Source organism: Rhododendron vialii, chromosome 5a (assembly GCF_030253575.1).
Source record: "Rhododendron vialii isolate Sample 1 chromosome 5a, ASM3025357v1".
Classification (NCBI taxonomy): domain Eukaryota; kingdom Viridiplantae; phylum Streptophyta; class Magnoliopsida; order Ericales; family Ericaceae; genus Rhododendron; species Rhododendron vialii.
The window spans coordinates 13,668,317-13,678,926 of NC_080561.1; the positions used below are offsets into that span (position 1 = coordinate 13,668,317).

The window sequence follows — 10,610 nt, forward strand, 5'->3', positions numbered from 1 at the left end:
ATTTTTTGGGCCCCACTTGGCGTGTGAGGTGAGCAGTTTCGCTCCTACAAATAACCGATATACATTAGAAACTGATTTTTTACAGATCATATTTTAAAATTTATAAATATTCTTTTGTATTTTTGTAGGGCCCGGAGTGGCCCCACTAGACGTATGCAGTGGACGGTCACCGCATGGGATGCGGTGGGTGTATACTTACTGAAAGAGAAAGTATTTCTTCAACATCGTCACATAATAATATAGGGCCTTTTTTCATCGCAAAACATTAGTATGCCATCAACGTTTGCATTTTTTTCCTTCTTAAGCACTTTTATTTTTTAAATACAAATAAATTATATACATATAAAGATTTCAGTCAACAAATTGTGTAGTGGCGCAGGATCCACACCTTTGCAAACCTTTAGGATTGGGTCAATGAGGCTAACTTGCATCATTGGGTCGAACAAGAAAAAGCATTGATGTTCATGTCATTTAAAGAGCATAACCCTTAAAACAAATCACAGATCACATGGTTTATTTTGCCATTTCAAGAGAAAGCCCATCTAGAAAGAACTTTACAGGTTACTCCGTCTGTTCCAAAATGTTTATTCGGCTTGCGAAACGGATATTCAAAAATAATGGATTTTTTCAAAAAAGAAATTCAAACTTTTTTCATAAATTAAAAAAACTCATCGATATCTAATGAATTGTTGAAAATTATTGAATTTTTCTTGCAAATTTTTTATTATTTTTATGTTCTCATCTTGCGTACCGGACAAATATTATGGGACGGAGATAGTTGTTTGGAATTTGGATTGTGCCAAACATACCTACCTAGGACTCATACCATGCAACAGTTCTCCGAGAGGCGAGAGTACCCACTACTAATGTTTTAACGAAGGATCTCCTTAAAATATCTGTTGCTATTTTGGACCACGAGTATTGATTGAGAGAGAGTGTGTGAAACTTTCACCGTGTATATATGGGATTATTTTGTTCGTTGAAAAATTCTGTGGCCATATCAATAAAAGAGAGGTATTATTGGTATCGACTTATAGTTGTACATACGGGCGTACATCACTGTATGTGGCCCCATAAAAAATTATATCCGATTGAATATATGTAAGTACTCGATCCAATCTTCTACTTTTCATTCAAAAGTTTCCATAAATGAATACTCTCCGGCACAACATTCATAACTAAAAGGAATTTTTTTTTGTAGTTTTGTGAATAGTTCCGAACAAGTTGTGCCAAAAAAAAAAGGGGGGACTTAAAAGTATTTTTTGAAGAAAAAAAAAGAATGTTTTTACAGCTTATTTATTTTTAGGGGAAAGTTAATTTTTTGAAATAATTGTCAGAAAATAACTTCCGAAAAAACCTCAACCAAACAAGTTGTACATGCCAGCCAAAAGATGAGTTGCGGTTCAAAAAAAAAAAGATGAGTCCAAATACGAAATTCTAACAACTCAAAACTGAGAAATGCTAGGAGCACATTTTTAGAACATTGCTCGGAGAACATTTTTAGAAAACTAATTTGTTCAAAACTGTTCGATATATATATGCCTACATACATCAAACGACTCCGAACACATTGCGTCCAAATTTGTGTTCCTAGATTCTTTTGTTAAACTTTGCTCTTCTTTTTCCCCAGGAACATAATCCTTTCGAAAAGGTGTTTTCTTTTCAGGCTTTCAGCACAAGAAGAAGGGTTACCATGTGCCCATATATTTTCGATCCTTATGGCAAGGACGAGGACGGTCTTTTTCTTACCTTCCACTGCCCATTTGGGCAGGGTTTCTCCATGTGGGTCCTTCATCGACGACTAATAGAATGGAGATTTCTATTTCATGTTAATAGTCGACACACAAAGGCTCCTACTTACAACAAACTCCGGTAGTTCCAAATAAAATAACCTCCCATGGTTTATTTATCACAATCACTACACAATTCGGAACAGTTTCAAAAAGAAAGATGTGAAGATTAACTGTGATGCCTAAAGAAATGAATAGAGAAATGTAACGAGTGAATATCACTTGTAAGCATATCAGCATGTAAACAACCTCATTCAAGTGAGGTATTCTATTCATCTTCTTTCTTTCTTTTTTTCTGAACATAAATATCGCTGCATAATTTCTAAAACAAAAGAGCGAAGAGGAACTGAGGAAGAGCTAGATCTTCTAGACAACAAGTAACAGCATTTTTTTAGCTGTTGAAAGAAGCAGAGCAATACGTCAAATGGAAAACAGGGGGGAGAAAAAGAAGGAAAACAATCAAATTACTTGAGTTCCAAAATTTAGATCCAGGGCCACGAATATGAGAAGCAAAGAACAGATTCCAAGCTGCTATTGTTTGAATACTTCACCATGTTAATCCTTTCAGATGCACAAACATTGCAAGCATCCTTATTTTCTCTCCCAAGTGTACAAAATTCCAAAAAATTGCTCTCCGGTGCATTGTCCTCGAGTCATCCGAAACTCAGGCCTGCCTCTTGCTTTTACTCATCTATGTTAGTAGTGCAGCCCTTCTCAATCAGAAGCATGCGAAGAGTTTCGCCTGTTTCCACCAACCCGGCATCTTTAAATGCTTTCAAAAGCCTGTCACACGTAGAGACATCAAAATCTGCTGCAGCAGATTGTATCCATTGGTCAATAACTTCTCCTGCCTCCCTCAACTGCCCTAGCATGAGATACGATGAAAGAACACACAAATAATTCCTACTTGTCATTTTCTGTTTCGTCATCCTCAAGGATTTCCAGACCTTATCAAGTTTCTCTTTATTCCCCAAGCCAGCATACAATATAATAAGGAAGTCATAAGTTATCCACTCTCTTTGTGTAATGATACCCTTTTCACTTTCAACAAGACAGTTTGGGTCCAAATTCACAAGGTGACCCGAAGTAATATAAATGTTCACTAAGTTGGCATACCTCACCCAACCTTCATTAGAGGCAAAGTCACGAATTATTTCAGCAAGAATACTTTTGACTCCATCGATGTCCATTGTTGCGGCACATGAACTTATCCACAGATTATAAGTGAACAAATCTGGGGCAACCTTTCGGGATTTGAGTTCTTTGATAACAGAAGGAACCTTCTCCACTTGCCCAACTGACATGTACAAGGTCATCATCTCATTGTAAGTGAGGGCACTCAAAGAAAGATTTGCTTCTTTTGCTCTCTCATAAAGTGCCTCAGCCTTTTCAATAAGTTTTGCAGCAGCATAAGAGTGAAGCAGAGCGGTGTAGGTTTCACTAGTTTTTGCAGTGAGAGGGAGACCTTCAAAGTATCGCTCGGCAGCGTCAATACCGAACACTTTCGTCATCAAGTCAATGCGGACTGCATAGTCGGAGTCTGATACCTCAAACTCTTCATGACTTACCATCCATTCTGATATCTGACAACCCAACCTAGTTACAAAACAGTATCTGCTACTAGTACAAAAAATAGACATGAAATAAGAGGGGAAAATGAAGGAGAACTTTGTTCCAAAGCATATGCTTCATTTGATTGCAAAGAATGAAATGCAGCACTGTTAAGCAATTCATTTAAAGCCAACTCCGCAACCTGAGTAGAGCTCGTCCCAACAATCTTACTCGTGCTCTTCCAACAGTTGTAACATTCGAGCATAAATAAATCATTGAAAAAGGTTTCTTGAGATTGCAATGGCATTTCAGAATATATCACATTCAAACTTAAATTCGAACATCTATCAGAATAAGAAGTTAACTCAATTGGCCCGAATGATGCTATGTTAACATGCCTTCGCCTTCCAAATTGCTTTTGGCAGAAGGAATAAAACAAATCCCTATTATTCTGTTCAAATAGAAGGGTCAAGTGAATAACGGTATAAGAAGTCCACAGAAGGTTCATGGGCAAACGGTAAGATGTTCGAGAAACGGTTATTTTGGAGTGCCCAGGTAGAGTCTGAAACTGCATTAATGAGAAATCAACAGGCATTTCCAGATATATTGCTCAAGGAATCAACCCAGCATACAGGATTTTACTCAAACGAAAGAAAGGTTTTGATTGTTTCCAAGAAGGTGGTTTACAGAGGAAAACAAATAAGAGAAGTGATAGGTCGGAGGACAAAACCACATGTCTTTCTGCCCAAGCAAGTTGGATGGAAGATAGGAGACGAAAAGGCAATCCTCTCAATCACAGAAATTCATTTAAAACAATAATTAAAAAAAAAACATGTGTCCAGGATTAAGGCTTCAGAAGGTATGTTTGCAATTTTTCCAAGTCCAGGTAAGTTTTCTGGGTTTCCTATCCAAGTATCCAACCAATATTCGAATTAGTAACCTTCCTATATCCTACCAAATCGAACTAGTAATTAGCTACTAAAACTTTCAATAAAAGCCAACATTGGGCTATAGCGCTGGATAAAAACAAAATAAACTGAACTCCAGAAACAAGCATATGTCGAATTGGACCTTTAAAGAAAACTAGTTGGTCATGCTTGCATGTACTTGCAATTCTTCAAGTTAGCCTAACTTATTCCTCTACTTTTCCTTTAGAGATCCCTTCTCTCTGCGGTGAGTAGTTAAAACTAGTCATGATAAATACAATCAGAAGGGCATCTTCAGCCCTTACCCCATTCTTTTCTCAGACTGAGATAAAAACAATCAAAACCCCAAATCCCTCTCCACTACCTTGCTTAAACTTAAATCATCATTACTTCACTAACTCCATGGTTCTGTTTTCTATTGGAGTCTATTTACAAATTTCAAATTAAAGTATTAAACACTGCCATTACTGAATACCATATTTTGCTAATACCCCAACGAACTACATATTGGTACGCACATTCCGAAAATGGCACACTTGTGCACCAAAATGGTATTAAAAGAAAGGGGAAAAAAAAAACGATCCTGAAGTTTTTTCTCTTTATTTCCTTAATAATTTTCCTAATGAATAAAGATAAAATGTAATGAAGCAAAAGATAGAGCTCCAATAGTGGAAATCTAAGAAGCACAGATACGGGATACGATACGATACCGATACGCTGATACGTGTTTTTTTCCAAAAAGAAGGATACAATACGTTGGGGGATATGTTGAATATAAAAGTAAATAAAAAATATACTATATATAATTTTTAATTCCTAAAATTCCATTAATGATTAAAATTTTCCATTACACAAGTTCACCATTTCATATGCCGAGAGATATATTTACATATAGTTATATATATATATATAGTTAGAGGAATTTTCAAGTAAGGGATGGACTTTCATTTCCCGATCAAAATTTGAAAATCCGAACCGTTCAATGTGTGCAGAACGCAATTTTAAGGGTCCTCGCGAGAAATCAGCAAAAAAAATGACCGGGAAGGGCGTCATCCGAGTAGTTTTTTTTGAACCGTTCAATGAAAACCGCTCGAATGAAGCCCTTCCCGGTCATTTTTTTTGCTGATTTCTCACGGGGACCCTTAAAATCACATTCTGATCACTTTGAGCGGCTCGGATCATCGAAATTCAATCGGGAAGGGAAGTCCCTCATTTTATTAAACCCTCACCGGAACCTAACTCTATATAGTTATATATATATAGTTATATCTATACAGTCATTTTCAAATGAGGAGGTCCTTATTGAAGTTAAAATAAGGACCTCTCCATTTCTCCCATTTCCCGTTTCAAATACAATGATCCGAGTCGCTCAATATGTTCAGAACGTGACTTTAAGAGTACCAGCGAGGAATCAACAAAAAAAATGACCGGGAAGGGCTTCATCCAAGCAGTTTTTATTTGAACCGTTCGATCAAAACTAAACTAAAACTGCTCGGATGAAGCCTTTCCGGTTATTTTTTTTTTGCTGATTTCTCGCGGGTACCCTTAAAATTACGTTCTGAACACATTGAGCGGCTTGGATCATCGAAATTCTATCGGAAAAGGGAGGTCCTTATTTTATTAAGTTAAGGTGGTCCTTAGGAGAAGCGGACTATATATATATATAGAAATCTTCAAGTAAGGACTTTAAAATAAGGACCTTATATGCGGACCTCCCATTTCTCGCCTTTCCCGATCTGATATCGATGATCCGAGCCGCTCAATGTGATCAGAACGTGATTTTAAGGGTACCCGGGAGAAATTGGCAAAAAAAATGACCGGGAAGGGCTTGATTTGAGCAGTTTTTATTTGAACCGTTAGATAAAAAACAAACAAAAACTGCTCGGATGAAGCCCTTCCCGGTCTTTTTTTTTGCTGATTTCTCGCGGGTACCCTGAAAATCACGTTCTGAACACATTGAGCGGCTCGGATCATCAAAATTTGATCGGAAAATGGAGGTCCGCATTTTATTAAAATAAGGTAGTCCTTATAACAAAGGGATATATATATATATATATACACACACACACACACACACATGTATATACAAGGTTGGAGAGAGAGAGAGACGAGAGATACTTACAAGGTTGTCGAGAGATGAAAGACGATAGAGAGAATATCGTCGGTGTGTTTCTGGTGTCGATTGGTGGGGGAAAAAGAAAAATATAGTCCTAATTGCAATTTTAACTAATATATTTTAAGTAATAACATGTTTACGCTCGCGCATATCAAAAACGTATCCGGGCGTATCTAACACGTATTCGCGCGTATCCAAAACGTATTGGGATACCAAAAAATAATTCTAAGAGCAAGTACATCAGAGTAGTCAAATGTGCATTTTAGGTATTTTAGAGAACCAAACACACAAAAACACCCCTACAGCAGGCTCTGTATATGCCAAGGTAAAAATCATTTTGCTACAGTTCTTAGTTCTTAGTTAAAAGTGCCGAAGAACTATTCACTAGGTTTTCTATACTTTATTCTTTTTGTCATCCCCATGCACTTTCTCTCTCTTCTCTCATTGGTTCTTTTTACTTTATGTACATCTCCTACCAATAACCTAATAATATTATAATCAAGGGATAGGTAAAAAATCTGGATTGTTGCAGCTTGTAGTGTAAAGTGAATAGGTAAAACTACTGTTTGAAGATTTTTGATAGCAATTTTACCTATTTATTGATGTACTTGCTCTAAAAGCAGGGTACTTTAAAAAAATGCATCGGATACGACACGGAGGCCAAAATAGAGTATCTGTGCTTCATAGGTGGCAATGTAAAGAAATTTTGTCAAAATGCTTCTAGAAAGGTGATTCATTCTAACACATAGAGACATAGCACATTATCCTATACTAGATGTTTACCTCTACAGTGCCATATTTTAAGGCGTCTAGTATACAACATTTCTGTTTCCGTTCCTTGTACCAGACGATCCATGTTCAAAGTATAACATGGTAGAAAACTTTTCCACAAAATTATGCTTAAATTGAAATTACCCGTTGGAATGCTTCATATCAACCAAAGCTTTTGCTCAAAATTTTAACTTTACTGAACTAAAGATTGAGGAATGGGCTAGAGATGGTATGATACTTTTTACTTTCTATATTCTTCCTTTCTGATTAAAAGTCTATAACCTCATCAAATTTTAACAATGCACCTCACTAGGCACATTCAAATTCCAACCCTAGCACAATTTTTTCCTCCTAGAAATTAAACCACTAACCTTAAATCACCTACATCATAATTAAACACAAAACTAAAATCTAGAGGAATGAGCAACATGTAGTGGGCCCAATAAAACGGTTTGGTCAGGTTGCTCAACAGACAGGTTGGGCCCACAAACTCAAACCACTGGTCCAACTGAACTACAGACCGAGCCTGCATGTTCGGCATACAGGATTCAGCCTCATCGCAGACCGGATAATTGGACGAATAGCTAAGTCAGACTATGTACCTTGGAGATGGCATCTTATCAGGTTCAGCCGTTGAGGCTCGGGCAACTCCCAGGTGCCAGCTCACCCATTTGCACCTAACAGCCCGGTTCATACTTCACATCTTACGTCAGCTGACGCAGTTACTGCACGAGCACAAAGTGAATGACAGCTCATACATGTGAGCAATAACTGCCTCATCTAATACGTCAGTCTTGACGTCAGCAAATGCGGTAACCGAGTGTGCTGGTCACGCGTTTACTTGGGGAGCATGTCTTGGAGCTCTATATAAGGGATGAAGATCAACCCAAAGGGGTATGCCGTTCTCTCTAACCCTAAACACTCAGCGCTTTCTTCTCCACTTGCAACCACTTAACCATCGGATTGCCTTGCCGCTCGATTCGGCCCGTTTAGATACTAACGGCGGGTGTTGCATGTGCAGGTTGAGGCGACGGAGGTAGGCTAACCCATTCTTCGAACCAGAGGCTCAGGCGAGGTCCAAGATTAGAATCACAACCCAACACCACATATAACTCAAAACAAAGACGCCAATTTTTCCTGATTGACAATCCCTCTTTTTCCGCACATAGGATGTTTGTAGGTTAGTAAATTAGATTCCAACTGGGGTTGAAGCTGAGCTCGAACCTCCAACCTCCCCCTTATCCAAACCACTTGAGCTGACCTCAAGGGTTAAACTCTGACCAACATTTCGGAGAGAATCAAAGACAAATAGACTTTCACTTCAGTTCCCTTAATTTTCTAAGCATCCCAACAGCACTAAAATAACCTATACGTGAACAATTGAGCTAAAAGGAATAGCATTTGGCAGCAATTGAAATACGAAATAGACCTCAAGAGCGTGCTTGAAGTGTCGAGAATTCCGGAGTTCTCTGGAGATGTGTCGGAGGTCAGAGACGGTAATTTCGCGGCCTTCGGAGGCCCATTTCTGGAGGACGTTTGTGGCGCTGCGCTTGGGGAGTCTGAGCCTGAATATTCTGCTCTTTAGGTCATCATCGGCTTCTCCATTTCCACCGTCTTTTTCTTCCTCTATAGGAACATGAGATACCTCGACAATAATTTCGCTCGACGAGGAGAGGGATCTGAAGCGAGTTCTTTGGCCTCTGCAATTTACGGAAAAAAAGAGTTACTTTCAGTAACCAGTGTGTGTGTGTGAGAGAGAGAGAGAGAGAGAGAGAGAGAGAGAGAGAGAGGTACCGAGTGAGAAAGTGGAAGATCGAGCGAGCCGCCATTGAAGCTTCGAATCTACACCTGGTTCTGTTTCGTCAGTTCGGGGTTAAAGGGGTAGTATGCAATTAGAAAGAAGGTGAGGTAATTTACACAATTCCCCCCTACTCTAAGTTTTTTTTTTGAAAGACCCTACTCAAGTTCAAGGCTTGACACAAATTTTCTTTCACATAAGAACATCTTCAGACCAATTCTCTATTCCTCGAATAAAATTGTAACTACAGAAATGTGTAGATAAATCCCACCATCCTAAATTGCTAGTCCCTTTTGGACCATTGTGACATGTAAAAAATTGGTAATATTTCAAAAAATTAGACTGTTGTGCCGAGATGTTTCAATAAGTCATGTGTGCTTTGGATGATGATACAGTATGCAGAATACAATGGTCAACACTGTTAAAAGTGTATAGAGAGAGGTTCTTAGAAAGTCCAAGAGGAAAGGTCCTATATTTAAAGAAAACCCTATAACGTCCTGTCCTAACTGACCTGCTTAACCCTTAGCCTAAACACAGAGCTCTAAAGGTTAACCTCGGGTTATACAGTAGCTAATCGGAATCACTAATATACCATATTCACTTCTTAGACTTTCTCAATGTGGGACAAGTGCCCAAGGGGTAGGTTCTCACAACCTCTCTACCTTATGATGCAACATCCTCGTTGCATTGGCCTAGCAACCTTCCCCTGGTGGTCATAGATTGACACTTATCTCTGTACAACATAATCAGTGTGCTCGTACCAGATTCTAGAGGTGGTCCCCACCATGTAGATCAGGGTTGTGCCCTTATACCAACTGTAACGACCCGTTCTAACTGATTTGCTTAATCCTTAACCTAAACACATGACTCAAAAGGTTAATCTCGGGTTATATAGTAGCTAGTCGGAATCACTAATATACCATATTCACTTCTTAGACTTTCTCGATGTGGGACGAGTGCCCAAGGGGTGGGTTCTCACAAATCCGGTAGTAGAATGATGAGGTTCAAGCCATCGTAAAAGCAAAGAAGAAATGTTATAAAAAGTGGCAAAATGATTAGAATGAAAATACTTACCGTAATTTTCATTACTTAATTTAACTGTCCAATTCTATTTTCATATATGTTGTATGTGTAGGTTTATATTATTTATTGTTGGAATTTATTTTGACTTATTTATTTTTTTTCTGTGCAAATACCACACCACAAACAAAATCCCTTGAACAGCTAGAGTATTAAAGTACATGTACATTCTTTTTTTATGCTATCGGGTTCTTTCAGAGATGATGTTTCTTCATAATGATATCCGTGCCAATAATACTCTTACCCTACATGATGTTTTTGGCAGGATAACTCGTGGAGGCTTGTCAGATCTGTAATATTTTTGAAAGTTCATTGGTGCGTTCATACTTAGTTGGAGTTCGTCTATAACGCCCCAATTTTTGAAAATGTTAGTTTAAATAAAATTAAACTAAGTTTAATATTTATCATAATTTATTCTTACAAATAAACAAATCTTGAATCAAATCACATTTATTTTATTCAAAAAGGGGAGGGGCACTATTGGTAATCTACTCTTCGTGGCGTCCGTCTTTTTCAAAAAGGCTTGGTCAATTCTGTTGCGCCCGGGATTTTGCCCTCATTTGGGAACCCCCGTGCCT

General features: G+C 38.1%; 1 protein-coding gene across 1 annotated transcript; it reads right to left on the reverse strand.

The window, feature by feature from the left end:
• Positions 1-2,231: 2,231 nt before the first annotated feature.
• Positions 2,232-9,100, reverse strand: LOC131326677 (pentatricopeptide repeat-containing protein At5g09450, mitochondrial). Its single transcript, XM_058359534.1, has 3 exons — positions 8,949-9,100; positions 8,584-8,854; positions 2,232-3,373 (listed from the first exon to the last, which is right to left on the reverse strand). Exons 1-3 carry the CDS (start codon positions 8,981-8,983, stop codon positions 2,474-2,476), a joined length of 1,206 nt encoding a protein of 401 aa, XP_058215517.1. The 5' UTR covers positions 8,984-9,100; the 3' UTR covers positions 2,232-2,473.
• Positions 9,101-10,610: the final 1,510 nt, after the last annotated feature.

What these genes read in the sequence shown, in the direction of transcription:
- LOC131326677 (XM_058359534.1), bottom strand. Translation starts at nt 8,983, where the DNA reads ATGGCGGCTCGCTCGATCTTCCACTTTCTCACTCG. An exon ending in ATCTTCCACTTTCTCACTCG is followed by an intron (nt 8,855 to 8,948) that starts GTACCTCTCTCT and finishes CGTAAATTGCAG; the next exon opens with AGGCCAAAGAACTCGCTTCA. An exon ending in ACTTCAAGCACGCTCTTGAG is followed by an intron (nt 3,374 to 8,583) that starts GTCTATTTCGTA and finishes TTGGGTTGTCAG; the next exon opens with ATATCAGAATGGATGGTAAG.